The sequence below is a fragment of the Sphaerodactylus townsendi genome, linkage group LG06 (genome assembly GCF_021028975.2).
Source record: "Sphaerodactylus townsendi isolate TG3544 linkage group LG06, MPM_Stown_v2.3, whole genome shotgun sequence".
Lineage (NCBI taxonomy): Eukaryota > Metazoa > Chordata > Lepidosauria > Squamata > Sphaerodactylidae > Sphaerodactylus > Sphaerodactylus townsendi.
The window spans coordinates 120,094,301-120,118,737 of NC_059430.1; the positions used below are offsets into that span (position 1 = coordinate 120,094,301).

The window sequence follows — 24,437 nt, forward strand, 5'->3', positions numbered from 1 at the left end:
CACACAACATCCCAGTGATTCTGGCCGGGAAATCCTTCAACAATACGACTAAGATTTGTTTGGAGGCTCACTTTCAATGGCGTAATGTCCTCCCCATTGCCCTCACTCAAGTACAGGCCACCCCACGGAGACTGGTGCCCAGGGGTGTAACAAGGCAAACTGTAGCCCTGGGCAAAACCTGAGTTGGATGCCCCCCCCCCCTCCCATGGGCGGCCACTCTACCACGACCAATCAGAAATTATTTTTTTTTTTACGCACCAGGGACATTCAGGAATTAGTGCCTGCAGGAAGTAGCATGTTTAGAACATTATCAGCACCAAAATTTCAGCATATCATCAGAAGACTGTCCTTATGCTACTCCCCAGGTTTGGTGAGGTTTGGTTCAAGGAGTCCAAAGTTATGTACTCCCAAAGGGGGTGCCAAAAAATCCCCAAAATTCCAGTTTCCAATGGGAGCTAATAGAGGAGATAGGGTTTCTTTTCTACAGTTTGAAGAGGAGTCCATAATTTTGGCCCCTGAACTAAACCTCACATAAGCAAATCCTAGGAGGTAGCTTATAAGGACAGTCTCTTGATGTCAAGCTGAAAATGTGGTGCCACTAGCCTAAAAACTGCACCCCCTGCAGGCCAAAAATGGAAAACCACTAAAGTACCCAAAAATGAACCCTGCATTTTGATGCCCCCCACAAGGTGGTGCCCTGGGCAGCTGCCCACTTTGCCCAATGGGCATTACGCTCCTGCTGGTGCCTAAGCTGAGGACGGCTAAGGAGCCCTGTGCACATTGTGGTGCTGCTGGTTTGCCGAAAGCTGAAGCGAGTGGAGCAGTGGTTGCTCTTCCAAGAGAAGCTCTGCACTGCTCACATACACAAGCATCTGGAGTGAGGTGGGGGAGGGGGGCACAGGGCAGGCAAGGGGCAGGAGGGAGGATACTGGGGGGGGTTTCACTGGCATGAGGGGGCATACTTTTTACTGCTTGCCCCGGGTGCTATTTTTATAGATACGCCCCTGGACTCTAGCATCTGTAACCTTTGCTTGCTAAGGAATCCTTAACTGCTAAGAAGGACAGTTACATCTGCAGACATGTGTAGTAGAAGAAGGCAAAAGTTGCAAGAAAACCAGACATGTCCAGTACAACTGGAATGCGTATGAACTAATGAATTTAGGGCATGGCAAAATGTAATCTTATCTGAAACTAGCAGGGCCCGGCCACGCATTGCTGTGGCAATTGTCCTTCTCATCACAGTCTGCAACCCACACAGATGTCCATGCAGGTCCAATGATCCACAGCATAGCCTTTTGGGGTGGTCAAATGGAATCCCTCTTTCCCTTTTCAATGCACATCATTATATGGCAGTATCTTTTTTTTTAGTATAAGGTAACCTTTTCCATTCCACAATGGAACTGTCCAGAGTGCGAATCCCGCTGTCCATGAGGCTGGTTGACACACACAGTCCTGGCTTGGGTAAGGCAGAACTGGGGCAAGGAGGCTATCCCAGTCAGGCAGCAGAGGCAGGGTGGTGAGGCGTTCGGATTGAGGCCAGCTCCCTGGGTTATTAAAGGGCCATGTGCAAAAGAAGCGGAGCCAGTAGTGTTGGTTCGCCCCCACGCCGTGGATTTTTTTAGAAGAAAAAGACAAACTCCAGCTCGCTTTTAGTAAAAGAAAGCTGTGGCGAATATGGATGAGGAAGTGGGTAAGTGGTGGTTGGATGTGAGGGAGGGCAGAGTGAGGTGTGTGAGGATGAGCTGGATGTGTGTTGTGTGGTAGCAGTGGGTGAGGCAGAGATAGTGAAAGTTACCTGCGTGTGAGGGGGGGAACCCCACCTGACATCTCACACGGCAAAGTGTGTATGTGTTTCACTTCCACTCGTATTACTTAACAGTATTACCTCTTTACTGTTTTCACTGCTCATCTCTGCCCATCTGCGTGAACATTCTAACCCCTCAGGCCACAGACAGACAGGCTGCACGAACATTCTAAGGGTGACAGTTAAACACAGCTAGCTTCATGGCCTGGTGCGCCAGGAAAAAGACGTTTTACCTGGCTCAGGTATGGACTTTTGGCGATTTGAAGGTCCAATTACCTGCCCAGAACAGGGACCTCATGTGAAAATTTGGGGGCGATCCGTCCAGCCATTTCGGCTTTAGGGCGTGACTAACAAAGTCACTGTTAGCTTTGTTTCAGTGTATAAAAGACTGGCTTTTGACCAAGCTCCACAAATGCTTAGTGGGCACAAGGCCTGTTTCTCTCACCGGCAAATAATAAAGCTTTATTTCTGGAACTTTGGATGGTCCACAATTTAGCTTTTTGCTCAACAATTACATGACATCACAGCAGCTTGGCCAATTGCTTGCTTTGCAGGCAAGCAGGCTGACAGCTCACAGGCAGTTCTTTAATATCTCCAACTTTATCTAGTTATTTAGATATCTATTCCGCACTTTTCTCCTTGGTGGAGATCCAAAGCAGCACAAAGCTTCACCTCTCATCCATTTTGTCCTTACAACAACCTCATGTGAAGTAGGTTAGACAGAGAGCCGAGGTTACCCAGTGAGCTTCCATGGCAGTGTGAGGATTTGAACCTCAGTTTCCCAGATCCCAGTCTAACTAGTACACCACACGAGAAAATGAACAGAAGATAGACTAAACATGGAACTGGATTCAACAAAGGGAAGGTGCTTGCCTAAAGAGACCATCAGGAAAGAAAATCCAAATGGTAAGGCACAGTTAAGTGTTCATAGTTAGGTGTCCTCAGCTAACTGGTAAAGAAGAAGAGTTGGATTTATATCCCCCCCCTTTCTCTCCTATAGGAGACTCAAAGGGGCTTACAAACTCCTTTCCCTTCCCCCTTCACAACCAACACCCTGTGAGGTAGGTGGGGCTGACAGAGCTCAGAAGAACTGTGACTCGCCCAAGGTCACCCAGCTGGCGTGTGTTGGAGTGTACAGTCCAATCTGAATTCCCCAGATAAGCCTCCACAGCTCAGGGGGCAGAGCGGGTAATCAAACACGGTTCCTCCAGATTAGAGTACCCCTGCTCTTAACCACTACGCCACTGTTGCTCTATTTGACAAAGCCAGAATTGTTGCAATGGAATTCTTTTTGTACGGTTCCAAACATGCTTTAAGCATTCTCTTTTCTTGTCCATGGGGAGGGGTGCAGAGGCAGTTACTTTGGAAAACCGTGCTCAGGAACTGATGCCTCTCATAACCCCGTAGCACTGTTATCCAACTTCTCTACCATTATCCATTATCTGCTTCTGGGAATGACCAAGGAGGAGGAAAGAGGGTCATTTTGGTCTGACAGCCGAATATTCCACAGCTTCCTCCTGATTTGTTGCTTGTTTGGTTTTTGGCCTGGAGAACTCCAGGGTTGCGTAGTGCAGCTCTTCCGGCTCAGCAGTGTTAGAAGAGGAAACTCGGGGGTTGGATGGAGAAATCCTCTCTTGGTTGACATGGGGAGATTTTGGACCCTGGAATAAAAAAAGGACAAAACAAAAATGTAGAAAGCATTGTATTTCCCCACTGCCATCCAACTAAGTGGACAATTCCCGGTGAGGAACTGATAATGCAAAGAGTGCATCAGATCTTTGAATAAGAACATAACAACATAAGAAAGCCTGCTGGATCAGACCAGAGTCCAAGTAGTCCAGCACTCTGCTACTCACAGTGGTCCACCAGATGCTTTTGGGGGCTCACATGCAGGATGTGAAAGCAATGGCCTGCTGCTGCTGCTGCTGCTGCTGCTGCCGAGCACCTGGTCTGCTAAGGCATTTGCAATCTCAGTTCAAGGAGGATCAAGATTGGTAGCCATAGATCGACTTCTCCCCCATAAATCTGTCCAAGCCCCTTTTAAAGCTATCCAGGTTAGTGGCCATCACCACCTCCTGTGGTAGCCTATTCCATGGAGTGCTGTCTTCTGCTAAGGCTACATGCTTCCTGGGGGTGGGGAAATTACTGTATGCTTCAGTGATTTCCACATGCAGCCAGGCTTGTGTGGTTTCCCCTTGCTGGTGTGGCTGCCAGTACAGTGCAGCACAGCAACACCAAGGCATCTGCATGGCAGGTTTCCCCACAGTTTCTCTGCCCCAGTTCACCAGTTTTGGCCATTCCCTCCCCCTGGGCTACTGAATTTCCACCTTTCATTTTAAAACATCTGTAGCTTCTTTCATAGTAGAAACAGGCTTTCCCCCTCATATCTGCACAACAAAAGGAACTAAAGACTTGCTTTTAAAAAATGAATGCTGGAAATCCAGAGATCCTGGGACACAGATTTTTATAATGTTGTAGCACTACAAATGGAGACCTGTGATACTAATGGGGAAATCACTTGCCCTTCCCACCCACCAATGGCAAAAATGCTCCCAGATATCCCACATGCACTGCTGGGACTGCCATGGCTCCCATACTCTCCCACACACCTTGCTGCTTGGACCACCATGGTTCTTGGTCCCCCCCCCCTCCCGCCCAGAACTATACTGCTAAGATTGTGGCAGCTCCTGGCCTCCCCCACAAACTCAAGGCAGTACTGCTGGGGCCACGATGATTCCTGCCACACCCACACATCTAGGGAGACACTTCCTGGACTACTGTGGCTCCCAGACACTCCCCCCATAGCAGAGAGAGGAGGAGGTAGGTGTGTTGTCTGTCCACATACATACTACACTTTTATTTTTAGGAGGGAACAATGTATGTTTTAAGCTATCAGATTTTTCTGTAAGCCTGGAGGCTCCCCAAATTTGCAGGAAAATCTGTTTTGTGTCAGCATGGCCCCAATCTGTGGATTTAGATATCTGCAGATTGGTCCATGCTTGTCTATTACAGTATAAGAGAATTATATTCAGGGGCTGATTTAAAATCAAAGAAGTCCCCCAGTCTTGGGAGTGGAAATGGACTCTGTAATGACTGGGCAGGGAATAAAGCTGCCATGTGCATGAAAAAATCCCAACCTTTCCTACTACATGACAGTTATCCAGGTTTTACTGTGATCTTTCCCAAAACTTTGCAGCAAACCAGATTGTAGAAAGACGGTAGAAAAGCCAGGGAAACCTCAAGACAGGTACAATTCCACAGGGGGAGCAGGAACAAAAAGCTCTTCACAATAGAATCAAACCCAGGACAAATAACCGATGTGGAAATGGCCTCTGTAAAAACTGAGATACCCAACTTGACACAGAACTTCTCGGATGAGCGCCTTTGCAAAGTGAAGCTTGGCATCTGGACAGCTGCTGATCCATCATGATATGGAAAGTATCAAATTTTCTTCTCAGCCTTCTAACAAGCTCAAAGGCAAGTTTTCAATTTTTTGTTTAACTCATCCTAAATGCATATATTTAAATCAGTGGCCCATTTATTATCCTTTTTTAAACTCACAACTAGCATTTTGCAAGGATGCTGATTTTCAGCACATACCGTGTTTCCCCGAAAATAAGATAGGGTCTTATATTAAATTTTGCACCAAAAGATGCATTAGGATTTATTTTCAGGGTAGGGCATATTTTAGGGGAAATATGGTACCTTCACAATTCATTAAGGCGGGCTCTCGGAAGCCCTATTGCTTCCCCCCATCACGGGTGATGCAAGCCGCATCCTCATTGGCAGGGAGCACTCTGCTGGATCACACCATCCTGATCTGTAACTACCAGTAGGGCTTATTTTTGGAGTAGGGCTTATATTTCAAGCATCCTCCAAAAATCATGAAAAATCATGATAGGGCTTATTTTTGGGATAGGTCTTATTTTTAGGGAACCAAAGTATTTCTGAACTGAGTAGTGATTTTAAGATATGCCTGGGATTTGGATTACAAAACCAATTGCTGGTTCTTGATCAAGTTTAAGTAGTTTCAAAATCAAGATATGATCCTGCCTGCCCAAATGTCTGAAGAACTATTCGCTTTTACTCTATGGCTCATTCCGCACATGCAGAATAATGCACTTTCAAACTGCTTTCAGTGCTCTTTGAAGCTGTGCGGAATGGCAAAATCCACTTGCAAACAGTTGTGAAAGTGGTTTGAAAACGCATTATTTTGCGTGTGCGGAAGGGGCCTATGATCCAACAGGATCCAGGACTGCAATGCCTACCAAAGGTGAAATGTTGCTGTAGATCAGGCTGTTGTCATTGGCTCTTTGGTGCCCCCCATTGGCAGAATTCAGAACTTCAACATCACTGGGTTTTGAAGACGCTTTCGCTTTCCTCTTCTTGTAAAACCTAAGGGCAGATGAATGAGAAGAAATGAGTGGTAGTCTGGTGACACCCTCTAGCTTTACAACATTCTGTACCAACAAAAAGGAAGGCTGGCAACCCAGATGAAGGTTGGGATCCCACAAATGGATATCACAAGAAGAGTAACTCACTTGAACAGTACGAAGAAAAGCACGACAAGGATGAGAGCTACCAAAAATCCAGAGACCCCAGCAACAACCGAACTTGTTCGGTTCCCTGTAACAAGAAATCAAAGATCTAACTATCAAATCAAAGAAGAGTTTTATGGAACCTGACTGGTGGTAGCATAAGCTTTTTGAGACCTGCTTTGGAAAACTGGCAATTTGGCAATGTTGGCTGCCACCAGTCTTATTTATTTATTTATTACTTTGTTTATTTACGGTCATTGACCATTATTATTAAAACATTAAAATACAATTCAATAATGGCAATAAAACAACAAATATTAAATACCATAATACAATACAATAAAAACATTAATAAGACAGCTCATATCTCTTCTCTTTAGAGCAGGTGAAGAATTCCTCATAGCTCTCCAGATGCGTTCAGGAACTTCCCTGTTTCATCAGGCCCCCGTCAACATGGCCCCAATTGGCCATTGCATTGGCAGGGGCTGAACTGGGAATTGTAGGGCTCCTGAACAATCTGGAGAGCTCTCACAGGTTCCCTACCCCTGCTTTTAGGAGGATCCTCGAAAAAACCTTTTACATACAAGCACCTACCAAAGCAAACATATGACTGATTCCGATGTGGACCAAAAACAGCAGTGTGAAAATGGTGCGAAAATGGTGTAAACCCTTTTACACCATTTAAAACCATTTTACACTGTTTTCACACCGTTTTCAAGCTGCTGTTTTTGGCCCATGAGGAATCTGCCTTAGATTCCCTTCAGTTCCAGCTGTTCAAAAAGAAATAATGGTGTTCCTATCTCTACCCGGGTATTTACACAGAATTGGATTAATCAAAAGATCCCATTCCTTCCTCATGAGCCCTATTGGGAAGGGCGGGATATAAATAAACAAATAAACAAATAAACAAATAAACAAATAAACAAATAAACAAATAAACAAATAAACAAATAAACAAATAAACAAATAAACAAATAGGGGGGCTGTATGGCCGTGTTCTAGCAGCATTCTCTCCTGACGTTTCGCCTGCATCTGTGGCTGGCATCTTCAGAGGATCAAGTGATTCCGGCCGTGAAAGCCTTCGACAATACAAATAAACAAATAAACAAATAAACAAATAAACAAATAAACAAATAAACAAATAAACAAATAAACAAATTAACATTACAATCAAAAGTAAGATGTTCTAGTGTTTCAGGAGAACAATCACGGCAAGAACAGAGGCAATCTTCTTCTGGGCTCTTACTAAGTTTTCCAAGCAGTGTCTTCATTGGAAGAGCATCGTGCCTCATCAGCATAAAGCTTCTCCTCAGGTTCGAATTATCCAGTCAGCTTTCATATGTTGCCAGTTTTAAATCGTTCAGAGTATTAGAATCAAAAAGAGATGATTTAATTCTATTTTTTATCATGGCTTCTCTCTGCATTCCATATTCTCTATTCGACTAATATTCGACTAAAATTGCACCCCCTGAACCAAACTTCACCAAATCTGGCTGGTATCATTGAAGACACCCTGCAAGTTTGGTGCTGCTATCTTAAAATACATCCCTGAAGCGCCCCAAGAAATTTCCCCAGATTTTCCTTTTGAACTGACGTTGCTCCATTGCAGCAAATGGTGGGACATTTCTGGGTGTGTGTAAGCAGGCTGCCCATTTTTTAAGGTAGAGGCACCAAACTTGCAGGGTGGCTTCAGGAGACCCTCCTGGTAAGAGCACACAGGTTTGGAGAACTTTGCTTCAGGGGGCAGCGAGAGATGGACCCTACCCCTTTGAGGGTCCACACCCAAGAAAAAATAATAATAAGGACCACACAAAGCCATGCTTTAATGCAGAATGTCGCACTCACATTTTGCAAAGGGATTGACTAGAAAGTGAAATGTGTAGGTCCCCAAATGATTTGCCCCACGGCAAATGATATCATGGCTCTCATCTAGGTTCCCTGCGGCCCAGCTCATAGAGCTGGTGATCTCTTGGGATCCAAAAGTGACCTCAGGGGCCTCTTCACTGCTGTTCTCACTGAGGGTCTGCCCGTCTACTTCCCACTGGATCTGGAGTGGGGGCCAAGAGTTCAGAGAGCAGTTGCAATGGAGACTGTTGTCCTCTTGCCAACACATGCTCCTGGACCGGTTGCTGCTGAGCCTCGGACCATCTGGGAAGGAGTACAAAAATGGAGAGGGAATTAAAGAGATCTCGGAGTCACAGCAACGGTGTCAAGGTTTCCACTACAGGCAGCTAGGAGGATGTGGAGGGCGAAATGATCTCTGCCGTCTGGAGATCAGAGGCTGCCTTACTCCAAGGTCGATTCCCCACTGGCAGTGGCAATTAATCGCGTGGTACTCACGTGAAAAAAACCAGGTTTCAGGAATACCTCCCCACTGCTTGAGTGACGAAGAGGGTTTCTTACCATTTCTGGCTCTCGTTCCCCCCCTTATCTCACATCCTGGCAGAACCTGCTTGAAAGTACAACTTTTCCTCTTAGCGCGTTTTCTATCCAGTTTCGAGGAGAGGAATGGGGGGTCTAATCTTTATTTAAAATTCCCGCCGTGGAGTGTGACGCAAATGCGAACAACCAATCAGCGATCGGCGGGCGCTGGCATCAACAGGCATGTTAAGCCCTACAAATGAGCTTCTTCCTCTATGCCAAATGTAAAGCCAACTGTGAGCTGGAGTTGCCCTCTGAGCGAGCTGTACGTTGCCTAGGCAGAGAGAAGTAGCCTGTCCTGAGCCTCAAAGGAAAACTTTTTTAAAACTAGCCACTAACAAAAATGCGAGAACACGAGAACACAAGAAAACGTGCAGTCTTGCAAGAACATGGAAACATGTGAACACAAGAAACAATAACCAACCAGAAAGCAGGAGTGGACGTGTTACCATTCTAACGTCATGATGCCATCGCGTCATGACGTGATCATGTTTTTTTGCGGGGGCGGGGGGGGAAGGACCCGCCCCAACATGGCACGCCAGCTAATCAGAAGAGACACAAAACGCTTTGTAGTGGGGATTGCTGCACTTCTGGAACCCAAGATAAGCCTACATGTCTTCGTTGAATACATGCTGCAGAGGGGAGGTTGAAACCCTGATGAAAAGGTGCAGTTTATTTTTTTAAACTTGGTTTTATCTAGATTTAATTTCCAGTGGGGAATCGCTCCAAGTCACAGCTGTGGGGCTAGTTCAGCATGCTCCATTACGCAAAGTATGTCCTACATGAGAAGACTCATTAGACCCATTGGGTTCTCCTGTTTGGTTCAGTTTCAAAATACAGGTCAAGGTTGCTGACTTGGGGTGATCCCAGATTGCAACCTTTTTGCATGGCTGAAGAATCCGTTTTCACATTTCATTGGGAGAAGAATTGAAATGCCAAGCTTAGGACCTCTTGCGCCACACTTCTACCATTTAACTGTCCTGCAGCAGTGAAGAGCTTTTAGGTCAGCTAGATTTGATGATCTTCCTTCAGCCAAATTGTGTGGGAGATTTCAAAAAGTTCCTTGTTCAGCTAGATTTTGCTCCCTGCAGGTCTAAAAGTGTAGAATCTGTTCTATATGTCCTTTTTCATTGTCCCATCAATGTTAACATCCAGGCTGAAATTTTGAACCCCCTCCTTTCCAAAAAGAAAGGGCAATCTGATAAAGCTAGAATGCCATTTCTTTTGACAAATCAGAATCCATCAATAATAGAATTGGTTGCAAATTCCTGCTGTGAGCTATAAGGCTTTGTCAATGTTGCTTATTGAAATTTTATTGCTTGAAATATCTTTTATGTATTCTATGTATTCTATTTATATATTCCTTTTTTATTGTCTGAGTCAATGATGGATTGTGGGGAAGAGAGACGGTTTATTTGTTTACTGAATTTGCATCCCACATCCTCTAAGGAGCTCTGAGAACTTTGCACAGTCCTCCATTTTAGCTTCACAACAAATCACTGAGGAAGGTTAGGCTGAGAGAGAGAGAGAGAGAGTGAGAGGTCCAAGGTCATTACATAAGCTTTAAGCTTAAGTTCCTCTCCTTCCTAATGCAGATGTAGCTCTCAGCTGCCTCACCTATGGATACCCCCTTTTGTAAAACTTCAGGCTTCTCTTCCCATTCTGGGTGAACAGAACAGAGAATAGCCAAGAATAGCGATGGCTGTCCTCTTCCCACCATTGGTCTTTTGGCTCTCTGGTAAAAGATCAGAAAAATCCATCCATCTATTTTGACCCAAGGTTGTTTAACTGTGCCCTGATGTTAGGAGAAAGAGGCAACGTCACAGATTTCACACAGTGTTTTCAAGACCTCACAACTTTGCTCTCACCACATCAGGGCATGTTTATTACTACATTGGTGGCGGGCCAGCCTATTGCATCTCAGGAGAGTGTTATGTGGACTACTAATTCACAATTGGCCATGCTGGCAGGGGCTGATGGGAATTGTAGTCCATAACATCTGGAGTGCCAAAGGTTCGCCACCACTGCACTATAATAAACTTGACTAGCCTGGTTGCGTCAGATCTCAGAAGCTAAACAGGGTCAGATGTGACTAGTAGTAGGAAGGGAGACCTACATGGAATGGCAGGGAGATGATGGAGAGGCATCCTGCCCTGAAAGTCTCTTGCTTTGAAATCCCTATAAAGTCACCGCAAGTCAGCTGTGCTTCGACAGCAAAAAGCAAACAAACCAGGAAGTTATTTAAAATATAAAATTGTCATGCAGTTCCTGTAGTATTGGTCAGGATGAATTCTGCATTATGCACAGAATTCGATCCTGTCACTCATTTCCATGTGCCCATTTTCACCAGTTCCTTATTCCTGCAGCAAAACTCTGACTTCCCCGTTTACACTGTTTCTTGGGTCCACAGTCTTCTCCCTCCTGCCCCACCTGCCTCCACTGAACAATATTTGGGGAGGATTTTAACACTTCACCCTGAGGAAGGGAAGCTGGAGAAGTTAAGCTATGTTGATGGAAATCCTTCTGTCTGCTGAGATTTCCCACAGCATCCAAATCTCTCTGTTGCCTAGCTTGGTGAAACAATTGCAGCTGTGCAGATTTCCAGAAGTTCTAATAGGGGTGCATGTGCTTGTGGAAGAAGAAGAAGAAGCAGCAGCAGCAGCAGCAGCAGCAGCAGCAGCAGCAGCAGAAGAAGAAGAAGAAGAAGAAGAAGAAGAAGAAGAAGAAGAAGAAGAGTTGGATTTATATCCCTCCTTTCTCTCCTATAAGAGACTCAAAGGAGTTTACAAACTCCTTTCCTACCTGCCCCTCACAACAAAACCTGGGAGGTAGGTGGGTCTGAGAGAGCTCTGAGAAGCTGAGACTAGCCCAAGGTCACCCAGCTGGCATGTGTTGTACGGGGTAATCTGAATTCCTGAGATAAGCCTCCACAGCTCAGGCGGCAGAGCAGGGGCTCAAACCTGGTTCCTCCAGATTAGAGACATCTGCTCTTAACCACTACGTCACTGTAGGTGTCTATCACCTACTTTAGAAACCAGTAGGAATGATTGCTGATGCTTTTGCAAGTTAAGGGTCTCAGCCTATGATGAATGCCCTGAGGTAAAGCCTTCCACCTTCCAGTCCCTTGATTCTTACACTGCACACACAAGTCGATGGTCTTATTGGCTGAGCCGTACGGAGTCTCTGCCCGGCACTGATACTCGCCGGTATCCTCTGCTCTGATATTTGACAGCAAAAGAATTTGCTTCTTGTCCTCCCTGATGCTGTTGAGGGTCTTGCTCCCTTTTATCCAGCTCAGTGTGGGGTCAGGTCTGCCCTCTGCATTACACTTCAGGAGGATGCTTTCGCCTTCTTTGGCCACAATGGAATCAGGTGGACAAAAATCTGCAAGAAGAAGAAGAAGAAGAAGAGCTTGCTTTTATACCCTGCTTTTCTCAACCTTTAAGGAATCTCAAAGTGGCTGACAATCACCTTCCCTCCCCCTCCCCACGACAGACATCTTGTGAGGAAAGTTCTGAGAAAACTGTGACTATCCCAAGGTGTACCCAGCAGGCTTCATGTGGAGCAGCAGGGGAAACAAACCTGGTTCACCAGATTGGAGTCTACTCTTCATATGGAGGAGTGGGGAATCAAACCGCATTCTCCAGTTCAGAATCTGCTGCTCTTAACCACTATACTACACTGGCTCTCAAGAAGAAAGGATCTGGGTAAGAGAGGACCCAGAGTTCCCTGTCCGCCCCAGGCTCCATCCTCAATCTCCAGGAGCATCCCCATTAGAATATAGGAGGAGCACTTTTTGGAATCACTCCCTATCTTTAACAATTCCCCTGAGACCAGAAAACTGCAAAGCGTGCAAAGAAGTGTGTGTCAGGTGAGGAGGGGAGGAGGATTTTCTTCCCTGCTGTTGTTCTGCTAGCATACAGGTTTTCATTGTTTTTTTAAAAAGTCTGAAGTGGTGCTAGCATTCTGTTAAGGCTTGCATGCCTCTTTCTCCTACATGGTGAACCAGGACAAGGTCTTGAATTTTCCCATGTGAACTTGAAATATCTCAAAGCCCAAAGGTTGTGCATGGGTGGTGAATGTCAGCTTTTGTCGACTTGGGGTGGTGTGTGTGTGAAATAGCTCCAGGAGGGAAAGGAAATGTTGCCATGAGTTTAGATAGTCCCTCTTCCTACATCACCAGTCACAAACATCCCTGTCCACTGTACTCTACTAGACAAATCTAATGGGACTTTCCACTCTCCATGGGCGATTTCGCACTTGACAATTGACATAGGGTCGACTCATCAGGCTGAAAAGAGTTGACCTATGTCAATCCCTCGTAGCTTCCCACAGCAGCCGAGGTTGTCCTGCCGGAGCCGAGTTCAGCGGGCGGGATCACCTCGGTACATCATTCACTCATTGGGCCTGATTGGCTGCTGCGTTCAGGCGGGAATGCGAACGTGCGTCCCTTTCCCCCCAATTTTTTTAATGTTACAGCAACGTAGTGTTGATTGGGGGAAACGGTGCTGTGAAGGAAAAATGTTGCCATTTCGTTGCTATGAGCGGCGGGCAATCTACCCTTCGTTACTGTGCATGGTCATCAGTGTTATACGGAAGTGGGGGGGGAGGCATGCTTTTTGTCGGCGCGAGTCTTCCATTCTGCGCATGCCCAAAACATTGGTCTGTGATTGGCTGAACTGGCGAATCGACCCGACGAAGATTCCCCACTTCGCTTGAGTTCAACCTAGCTTTGCCGGTTTACCCCACCTCGGAGGTGGAGTCGAAAATTTAATGGCAGAACGGAGCAGAGCAGGACGAACCCACGTCGGATTCACCGGATGTGGGGAACACTTGGGTTGAACATACGTCGAACATGAGTTCACACGGTAAGTGTAAAAACGCCCCATGAGACACTTGTGTGGTTGTTTGCAGTCCAGTGAATCTTTATGGCTTCTCTAGTTCCTGGTGGAATCTTCAAAAGACCTAGGGATCACAAGTCTCTGGCAGGGGTGGGAGAGGGATAAGTAAAGACAGTTACATGTTTTTAGACTTGGTATCTTACCCACATTCTTGTCATTTGTAGCATTTGAGGAGATCAAGACAGTCTTGGGGGGATCTGAAATAGCCAAGAACAGGGTAAGGACATCGAGAGAGGAACCCTAGGCAATAGGACTGGGGATGTAGTGACAGTTTCTGGGGGAAGAAGGTCAATGTAAAGCAAAGGGAACTACTCACCAGCAATGTCAATATGGATGGTCTTCTCAACTTGCTTCGCTATATTAGGGTACCAGACCCGGCAGGTAAGTGATATTTCCTGCTCACGTGGGGAGGGTGTAAAGGTGATGTTGGACCCATAAGTCCAGCTGCCATTGCTGTGCTGTAGGCTCCATTCATATGTTCTATGTACTGTTGGAGTATCTCGCCAATAAAATGAGGGCTCAATCTTAATGCAGGGCCCTGGAACCGAACAGGTAAAAACGGCTTCCTTCCCAGAAAGTACCAAAGTGGAGTTCTGGATCTGTGGTTTCTCTGTAAACTCTGAGCAAAGAGGGGGAGAAAAAACCCAGACAGGAGTTCAATTTTTTTTTACTGAGGATTGGCAGCAGGATATATCTGACAACTATGATGGTTGGTCTCCTGACTCTGTTTCATTTTATTTTCTACACCAGTTTTCTCCTCAGTGTGGACTTAAAGCAGCATAAAATGTGGTTCTTCTCTGCTCAACTTTGTCTTCAAAACAGCCCTGTGAGGTAGGTTAGGCTCAGAGTGCGGCTGGCCCTCTGTCAGCCAGAGAGTGCCAATATTGCCTAAGCAGGCCTCCTCAGATTCCCACTGAAGTCTATTCAATGGCGTTAACTCCCAGCATGGTGTTTTTATGACATCACTGTCAGAGAGCTTTTAATGGCAGAGTTGGGATTTGAACTGTAGTCTGGTCCCTAACCATGTCTTCTTCTGCTTTTCCTGCCACCACCCATCTCATTGACCAGGTGCCATAGTTTTGTTGATTTAACTCTTTAAGCTACATCTTTCCAACCAAATCTCCAAGATGGCTAAACATAACAAAATTCAATAAGAATATAATAATAAATTCACATCAGAGCAAAATCAGAGCAGAGGAAAGCAGTTAAATCCTCAACAAGACAGAATAAAGCTGCAGCACTTGTTCAAATCTCTAAAAAGAAAAAAAATAGCTCATTCCCAAGCAGAGCTTCTAGCTTTGGTTTGGGAAACTTCTGGAAATCTGGGGACAGTGCCCAGGAAAAGTGGAATTTGGAGTGGGGAGCTAAATTGGGATATGATACTATAATATCTTCAAACTTGACTCCAAACTTCTGTTTCCTCCAGGAAAATCAATTTCTATAATCTGGAGATCAGTTGTTATTTCAAGGAGAATTCCAGCTCCCTCAGATACAACAATGCTTAGGAAGAAGCAGTCCTTTCCAGCAGGATTTAGCACAAAAACAAAGCACAAAGCAGCAGCTAACTGAAACGGAAAAGTCTTTGCTTGGCCCTAGAATGACAGCAGGGGTTCAAATGTGGGAAAGATATCCAGTCTTGCAGTGTGACCCCAAACAGAGCTACAGCCTTCTAAGAGTTACATTTTTCAACAGACATAGAAGGGTATAACTCTGAATAGGATTCCACTGCAGGGATCTTTTCTCCTGAGGGAAGAAATGCAGCATATGGAAAGGAACTTTTCAGAGGGCAAACAGCTGGACAAGAAAGGGCTGATCCCCACCCCGATTCACAGGAGAATGCAGCAGGAACAGGAAGCAGAAATGTTTGGCGTAATGTCCGCTGCCACTGGGCCAATGTCTCCATCTCCGCAGCATAAGAGAAAAACAAACAAATAGGAAATAAATGAGGAAAGTCTTACCAGTCATGAGAACGTTCAGTTTCCAAGGAGTTTGGTTGGGGTTGTTGGTGTAGCTGTATCTGAAACCGTTGTCCTCAATTCGAAAGAAGTACTCCCCTGCGTCCCCTGACCTGGCATCAAGGATGCTGAAGGAGCAATCGCCTTCCTCAGGTTGGCCAGTTAACTGAAAACGCTCCAGTACAAATGTCTCAAATGTCTGCCTCTTGTCATTTGTAGCCACAAGAACACCGTGAATATATTGGGAGTTGTAGTCAATATGATGGTGATATCCATCTTTCTTCTGAAACCAATATCCATAGAGTGTTGCGAGTTTCTTCCTCAATGTTATCCTGTCTGTCATCTTATATGTGAAGCTGCAGGGAATGTGAACACAGAGTCCAGGTTGCACTGAGACAGAGGCAGGAACAGTTAGATTATATTCCAAATTAGAGCTTTGCAAACCTTCCAGAGAAAGAAGACAGGAGTTAGCTGGCATATCAAGAGAACAATAGTTAGGTATCCTTTTCCCGTTCCCTTCTACAACTCTTCCCAAGCCTTCTAGGCCCATGCAGGACATTGGACAGCACCTGGACAAGCCCAGAGCTCTTTACTTGATAGGGATGGTGCAACATGTCCAGCCAAAGAAGCAGACCTTAGACCACCCCCCACCCCCCGCCCCATCCAGCAGTGACATTTGGGAGACCCAGAAGAAAGAAAGGAGAGCTGGGACGGATGGTCGAGCTCCTCGGAGCCCACGCTCTCATGTCTTTTCTGCATGTATGCAGGAGGGTGAATTGTGTTCTGACTGAGGCCCCAGCTAATGAGTTTAGAGGCCTTGGGGTAACCCTATTGCTTCTCAACCACCCAACCACCACTTGCCCTTCAGACCCAGACTCCACATTCCAGGTTTTCAACACTCCCCATTCCTTCTCAGAATTTCAGTCAAAAAGCAACATTCTTTTTTTAAAAAAGAGAAAAAAACACACAAATCAACTGATCCTGTGTTTTGCACCAGGTAAGCAGGAGTTTCATCTTTCTGTAATCCGGTAGAAATGCCTCCTGCTTGAAGAGTGCCAAACCCAAGACTATATCCCCAGATTTATTACATTTCTATCAGGTTCACAGCATGGAATAGATCCCCTGGAGGTTCCCAAACTGACCTCAGTTTAGCATTGCTGACTTCCAAATAGTACCCAGAGAATTACAACTGATCTCCAGATGACAGAGACAACATTTTCTTCTGAAGAAAATGGCTGCTTTGAAAGATGACCTCTATGATTATAGCCTTTAAATTCCCTCCCCTCCAAAAAAAAAATCTCCCACTTTGGGCTCCATTCCCAAACCTTGAGGAACTTCCTACCATGAAGGTGGCAACCTTAATTTCAGGGTGAGACCTACTTAGGTTGAATGATGTCCCTTGAGGTTTTCCAGTGGTAACCTAGAAAGCCGTTTGGATCTAAAGATATGGTGAGGTTCTGGGCTGTTGGGCAGGCACAGAATGAAGAGCAAGCATTTGGAAGGTAAAAGGACCACTATGCAAAATGGAAATCTGAACTCTGAAATGTGGAAGTTCAAATTCCTGTAATCAGAGACAGTTTTGTGTACATAAATCTATGTAGCCGCAGGATGGTGTAATACTGAGGGCGTTTCCCCACTCAGCATGATCCCCCTATGCCGCACGCTGCTCTCTGCGTGCGGCATCCCTGGTGCGCGCCCGGGCGTCCCCACGACCCCACGCTTTGCGCTCTGCGCGGGGTCATCAAAAGGCGCCCTTTGCAAGAGCACCATGGATGCCGCGTGCTGAGGGGGCGCGACAGCGGCAGCGTCGGGGCGGCTGCGCTGTCGCCGCCCCTCTCGTGGGGAATGCCAGGGGACCCCGCACTACTGTCCTCAAGTAGCGCGGGGCTTAAGGTAAGTGGGGAAAGGCCCTTAGATCACTAGATTTGGTCCAGGGAGACCTGAGTTCAAGTAACTATTCAACCATGAAGCCCATTGGGTGACTTTAAGGCAGTTATGCTCAGCCTAACATATCTCATGGGGATGTTTCTAAGGATGCAACAGAGGATGGAAGAGCCCTTATAGTTCCCTCAACTTTTTTGAAGGGGTTTAAACTATTATAGATGAACTACTGAACTGGTATAAAGAGTCTTGAAAGTTTCCTGGAGATCTGGGGGTTCACCCTAGGGAAGAAAATGTTTCATGGGGGGCATGACTTCAAGGAGGTATAATGCCATTTTCTCCAGGGAAACTGATCTAATCTGGAAATGGTTCGTAATTCCAGCAGATTTTCAGGCTCCACCAGATAGTTGGGAAACCTAAGTTTAAAATGAACAATGAGATTATGGAGCTTTCCACACAAACATTTTAAAACCACTTGAGGTAGGAAATAGAACGTTTCCTCCACGGAATTCTGCATGGTGTTTTCCCTTTACATTCTGAAAATGTTTTATTTGCTTTTTTATTATTTTTATTTTCCCACACGTAATACAATCAAACAAAACATAGAAAAGCACAACTCAATACACACCATTTATTGATTTCCAGCTATCTAATCTTTGATTAAAAGTTATCTCTAGGTTCATGCATATATAATGAAGACATTAATTCAGTAGTTATTTCTTAAGTGTATTCTAAAAGTGTATTCTAACAGTTACAATGTGCCATTTTCTTTACACTTCAAACCAGAGGTGGGATCCAACCAGTTCTCACCACTTCTCTAGAAGTGGTTACTAATTTTTTCTGAGTGCCGAGAAGGGGTTACTAAAGCAACTTCCCTGCCCAATAGGGACTGGAGGTGCGTGTGTGCGGTGGCACCACTATTTGAATCCCACCACCATCGGAACCTGTTATTAAAATTTTTGGATCCCACCACTGCTTCAAACCCTGCCACTACTTCTCTACTTGAATAAAATTTGAAAAAAATATTCTGCAAAAGGATTTCAGTTTTATTAAAAAATGTTCAAACTATTGTCTCTTAATAATGTCATCAACTTTGTCATTTTTGAATACTCTGTAACTTTCAGAATCCAGCCCTCTTTGATGGTATCTTATTATCTCTCCATTTTTGCATATATAAAATTCTTGCTGCGATCGTCATATATATAAAGTTCTAAATTGCTTAGGAAAGCCTTCTCCCATAATTTCCAAAAGAAACCCTCATGGTTTTTTGAAATTGCTATCTTCAGAATCATTTGTACTTCCTTAAGCATCATGTCCCCAAAAATTTTACAGCCCCATCCAAGCAGCAAGGTAGGCTGTTGCGGTCTCACCACTTCAAGAAAGAAATCATGGGCCCCTTCCGCACACGCAAAATAATGCGTTTTCAAACCACTTTCACAACTGTTTGCAAGTGGATTTTGCTATTTCGCACAGCTTCAAAGAGCACTGAAAGTAGTTTGAAAGTGCATTATTCTCAGTGGTGGGATCCAAAAATTTTAGTAACAGGTTCCCATGGTGGTGGGATTCAAACAGTGGCATAGCGCCAATGGGGCACAACGGGGGCGTGGCCGGGCATTCCAGGGGCGGGGCATTAATAATTTCTCTGTTACTGTAAAAAACTCTTACTGTAAAAAAATTCCTAATTTCCAGCTGGTATCTTTCTGTCCATAATTTAAACTCATTATAGCAAGTCCTATCGTCTACTGCCAACAGAAACAACTACTTCTCCTCTAATTGACTGCCTGTCAAATACTTAATACTTTCAAATACTTGATTTTGTTTCTAAAAATCAAAAGAAGGATACTTTCCTGAAACAAGGAACTTTACCATATTACTAAAATGTTTTTAAAACAGCCCAACAGGGAGAATTATCCCGTTTTCGACCTTCGCTAACCAGCCACATAGGAAACAACAGGACTTTATGATTTTTGGACCTAATGGAATTTCTAACGGAAAAGCAGACCCAATTAGTAACCCCCTCTCGGCACACACAAATAATTAGTAACCCACTCTCGGGAACTGGTGAGAACCTGCTGGATCCCACCTCTGATTATTCTGCATGTGCGGAATGAGCCATGGTGTCTTGGGGAGGCTTGCAAAATAAAACAGCCTTCTCACTGCCAAAAAGCTTCTATGGGATTGAGTAAATAGAGACAAATTTGGACAAATAAGTCCAAACTATTTGGACAAATGTCCAGATTCAGTGTTTCACCAGCATTGACTAGCAAATGGCTGGCAGAAAACTGACTAATGTTGGCTCACCTCCCAGCCATGCCCCTGGACCTCCCCTGCTGTGCAGACAGCAACAGCAGGGTGCTGGGATGCTGGTGCAGTGTCCAGCGCCATGTCCTAGCATGGGGGGCGTGGCAGTTGCATGCTGGCAAAGTCAGCGTGGTGTAGTGGTTAAGAGCAAATGCACTCTAATCTTGGGAATCAAGTTTGATTCCCTGCTCTGCCACTTGAGCTGTGGAAGCTTATACGGTGAACCAGATTAACTTGTGCAATCCAACACATCCCAGCTGGATGACCTTGGGCTAGTCACATCTTTTTGGAGCTCTCTCAGCCCCACCCACCTCACAGGGAGTTTGTTGTGAGGGGGGGGGGAAGGGAAAGGAGTTTGTAAGCCCCTTTGAGTCTCCTATAGGAGAGAGGGATATAAATCCAAACTACTACTACTACTCTTCCACCCCTCAACTGGTGGAAGTGCCCCAGGGAAAGCATTTCTGGTGGTGGAAGCCTGCACCACTTTAATTGGCAGGTTCAGCCATCCCTCTCTGGATGGGGTTCTTAGTCTCTTTACAAGACTCACCTTACTGTTGACTTTTCTAAAATCTATTCAACACACCTTTGTACATCTTTGACAGTTGTTTTGATGTTAAATAACATTTGTACATCAGGAACTTCCATTGTGAGATTGAAGTGACTGCAGCTCTCTATGAAAGCAGAGAGACCCAGTTGTGGGTTTATCAGGTTTAAGAGGCTTCTCAAGTTTGATTGTCATCTCCAGATCAGGGAAATAGACTTGAGATCAACCATGTATCTCCTAAAGGTTTCCTCAGAAGAAGGGAGTATCAGAAGATTCTTCTTTCTACCCTAGAGTAAAACTTGGGAGTGGGATCACCATCTTTGCTAAACTTGGCTGTGGAACCAAAAGGAATCAAGCTGCTTCAAACCAGTTTTCTTCTACCAAGATTCATCGTATGTGGATTTATAAATAAGAAGTTACCTCACTATTGGAGAAGACAAAAAATAGTGTGAAGATTGGCTGTTTGATGGACTTAAAGAACTGAAGACTTAAGAAACCTGCAATAACTGTGGGTCTCTTTTTTAAAATTTAAAATAAGCAAAGGATCTTAATACAAAGCTTGGAAGCAAAAAAAATACTCTGGAAAGTTTTACCTAATTTTACTTAAACTTGAAGTAGAGAGATTAAAATAAGAAGATAAATGCTTAATGGAACTTATTTATTTATTTATTTATTTATTTATTTATTTATTTATTTATTTATTTATTTATTTATTATGGGATTTATAAGTTGCCTCACCCCTGAAGAGTTGAAGGATTTGATTGGCCAGCAGATTAAAATATAATATAAAATATAATATAATATAAGAAGATAAATGCTTAATGGAACTTATTTATTTATTTATTTATTCTGGGATTTATGAGCCGCCTCACCCGCGAAGAGTTGAAGGATTTGATTGGCCAGCAGATTAAAATATTTATGTAAGGGAGATATAAAGGATTGTAAGACTCTGAGTGGAGGCAGAAATGCAGGATCTGGTGTTCATCATGTCATAAATCTGAGTCCGGGCCCTCTTTGTGACTTTCATTGATCTAAAGGGGTTTTTTGATTCAGTGGTTAGAAACCTCTTATGGCAAAAATTGTCATATTAAACACTGACTGAAATCTGAGTCACTTTAAGAAAGAAGGGGGGAAAGCCCTTCTTTGACCTTAGGATATAAAACTTCTACGACAACAAGAAGATAGAAACGCGGAAGTGTCTGTGATCAGGGAAAAGACTGCGGTGAGAAATATACCTTATTCTTGAGAAAGGACTGTTTGTGGGTTTTAAACTATGGCCAATAAGCATGACCCCACCAAAGGAAAAAAAACAAAAGAATTCTGTAAGGCCTCTTCCACATGGGCCAATAAATATGGGCATAAGCGTGGGTATAAAACCCGTTTTGGGGGGAACTTTGCACAGATCCCATTCCTAATGCGAGTCCGCCTCGTGTTTTCCCCTCCCCCTGGGTTTTTCAAGAATTGCACTATTTGCAATTCTTTTGGTTTACCTCATGTGGCAGCCACTTGTGAGTGAACGGCTGGCAGAGAAGCACTTTAATTGGCCATGCTCCATTGTGTTTGTAGAGGTCCCACCTCTCTGCTGTGTAGCCATGCAGGGTCCCGTGGATGGCAGCATGGCTGTGCAGGTCTATGCCTACCTGCCCACATAGCTACACAGCAGAGGGAGGGAGGTAACAAAAAACCCGTGCCTCCATTCAAAGGAGTGACAGCAACCCACATGGGTTCTGCAGGCTCTGTTCACTGCCTGCATGGAGTCATGTGAATGAGAAAACAGGAGAGTGGGTTGTTTTATCTTGAGTGCAACCTGCTCTCTCTGTGCTGTGCGGAGGGGGCCTCAGTAATGTAGTGGGGCCAGATGGGGGGCAGAACCCTGATAAAATTAGTAATGCAGATTTAATGAAGATGTTTAATAAACTTCCTGATTGGTTAGAAGCAAATACAGCAACCCTCCTGGAAGTAAACAAGAAAGTAAATTTAATTGATATCACCACCAAGAATCTTACAGAGGAAGATTTTGCAGCAACAATTATCAATTCTTACTACAAAAGAAATGGAAAGAGATTTGAGTTTTGTTAAACAAAAAACCTTTGAATGGGCCAACAAACCAGGGAAAATGCTGGCTGCAAAACTAAGGAAGAAGGGAGAGAATAGATTTATTACAAAAATACAATGGCCCCTTGCGTACATGCAGAATAATGCACTTTCAATCCACTTTCACAAATGTTTGCAAGTGGATTTTGCTATTCTGCACAGTAAAATCCAGTTGCAAAGTGGATTGAAAGTGCATTATTCTGCATGTGCGAAAGGGGCCAGTGGAAAGATGGTCTAACCAATGATGAACTGATATTATAAAAAATTATTTGAAAGCAATATATCAAAGGAATAAGAGATTGAAGATTTCTTAGCAAAGCAAAAATTGCCAATAGTGACAAAAGAGCAAAAAGAAACACTAAATAACTCAATTTCAACAATGGAGCTAGTAGAAGCCATAAAACAAGTGAAATTTGATAAATCTCCAGGACGAGATGGGTTGTCAGCCATCTACTATAAAGTTTTGCAGATGCATTGATGGAACCACGCCTAGCAATGATGAATGAGATTTTACAATCTGGGAGACTTCTGGAATCCTGGAGAGAGGCAAATATTACATTAATCCCAAAGGAAGACCAGGATATGGCCCCTACCTGGTGGAACAATCTCCCCCCTACCATCAGGGCCCTGCGGGACCTAGAACAGTTCTGCAGGGCCTGCAAGACGGAGTTGTTCTGCCGGGCTTTTGGGGAGGCCAGCCGCTGATGGTGCCGTTTCCTATATTCCATTCCATCTTTGGAATTATATTTATAAGCGACCTCCATTGAGCTGGCTACTGAAATACTGAAACTACTGAAATTGTAATGTTTTTGGAGTTATTGGAAAGTTTTTAGAAGAAGAAGAAGAGAAGAGTTTGGATTTATATCCCCCCTTTCTCTCCTGCAGGAGACTCAAAGGGGCTTACAATCTCCTTGCCCTTCCCCCCTCACAACAAACACCCTGTGAAGTAGGTGGGGCTGAGAGAGCTCTGAGAAGCTGTGACTAGCCCAAGGTCACCCAGCTGGTGTGTGTGGAAGTGCACAGGCTAATCTGAATTCCCCAAATAAGCCTCCACAGCTCAGGTGGCAGAGCTGGGAATCAAACCCGGTTCCTCCAGATTAGATACATCAGCTCTTAACCTCCTACGCCACTGCTGCTCCTTTTAGAATGATTTTAACCGTTATTTATTGTTTTATTGTGGGCTTGCTGATTTGTTGTTCCTGATTTGTACACCGCCCAGAGCCCCTAGGGGATGGGGCGGTATATTAAGTATGAGAAATAAATAAACAAACAAACAAACAAACAAACAAACAAACATAACATGTGACTCTTTCACTAGTGGCTCCACAGAGTACTTATGTGAGAGACCCCTGTTGAAACCCATCAATAACCAATGTCATGTCCTTCCCTTGCCATTATTATTTGTTGCAGTGAGTTGAACCTCATTCTAAAAAGCTAGAGATATACTTCCCGGAACTTTCTATTTTCTGAACATCACACCTACCTTTGCATGGGCAAGCCAAGATCAGAACTATTAAAGTTGCCAAGCAAGAGGCCAGATCCACCACCTTCCAGGAGAGATCCATGAACGGATGGTACCTCCTGTCTCTTGGCATCATGTTACAAGGTTATTTCTGGAGAAGGGACTCTGTAGTGTGGGAAGAAGGAAAATGAGATAGTAAAGGCACAACGATAAAAGGTTGTGGCTATCCTTGGAGCTTCCAGAAGAGCCAAGCCTTTTTGAGCCTATTAGCATCTATAGAATTCTGACACTGGATGGTGAGCATAACCATAAAATAGCTGCCATTGGAAGCAGAGCCAATCACAAAGAGGAAACCCAGGGCCAAAGGAGAAGAGGGTAATTTAAAAAAAAATCACCACTGAAACAATGGCTGCACATGTTACAGTAACAGGCACTAGTTACCCCACAGTTGTTTGCTTCATAGTAGGTTTTTCCCATGTTTCCATATTCTTGTTTCTTATTTTTCCCATTTGTTTTTACACAGTGATTTTTCCCCT

At 44.5% G+C, this 24,437-nt stretch overlaps 1 protein-coding gene across 1 annotated transcript; it reads right to left on the reverse strand.

Moving 5' to 3' along the window:
* Positions 1 to 3,033: 3,033 nt before the first annotated feature.
* Positions 3,034 to 24,012, reverse strand: LOC125434631 (sialic acid-binding Ig-like lectin 14). The gene is made up of 9 exons (XM_048500162.1): positions 23,923 to 24,012; positions 15,623 to 16,063; positions 13,981 to 14,283; positions 13,808 to 13,861; positions 11,899 to 12,147; positions 8,188 to 8,490; positions 6,346 to 6,430; positions 6,073 to 6,199; positions 3,034 to 3,465 (listed from the first exon to the last, which is right to left on the reverse strand). The coding sequence occupies exons 1-9, from the start codon at positions 24,002 to 24,004 to the stop codon at positions 3,283 to 3,285; spliced, it is 1,827 nt and encodes a 608-aa protein (XP_048356119.1). The 5' UTR covers positions 24,005 to 24,012; the 3' UTR covers positions 3,034 to 3,282.
* Between the last annotated feature and the right edge of the window lie 425 nt (positions 24,013 to 24,437).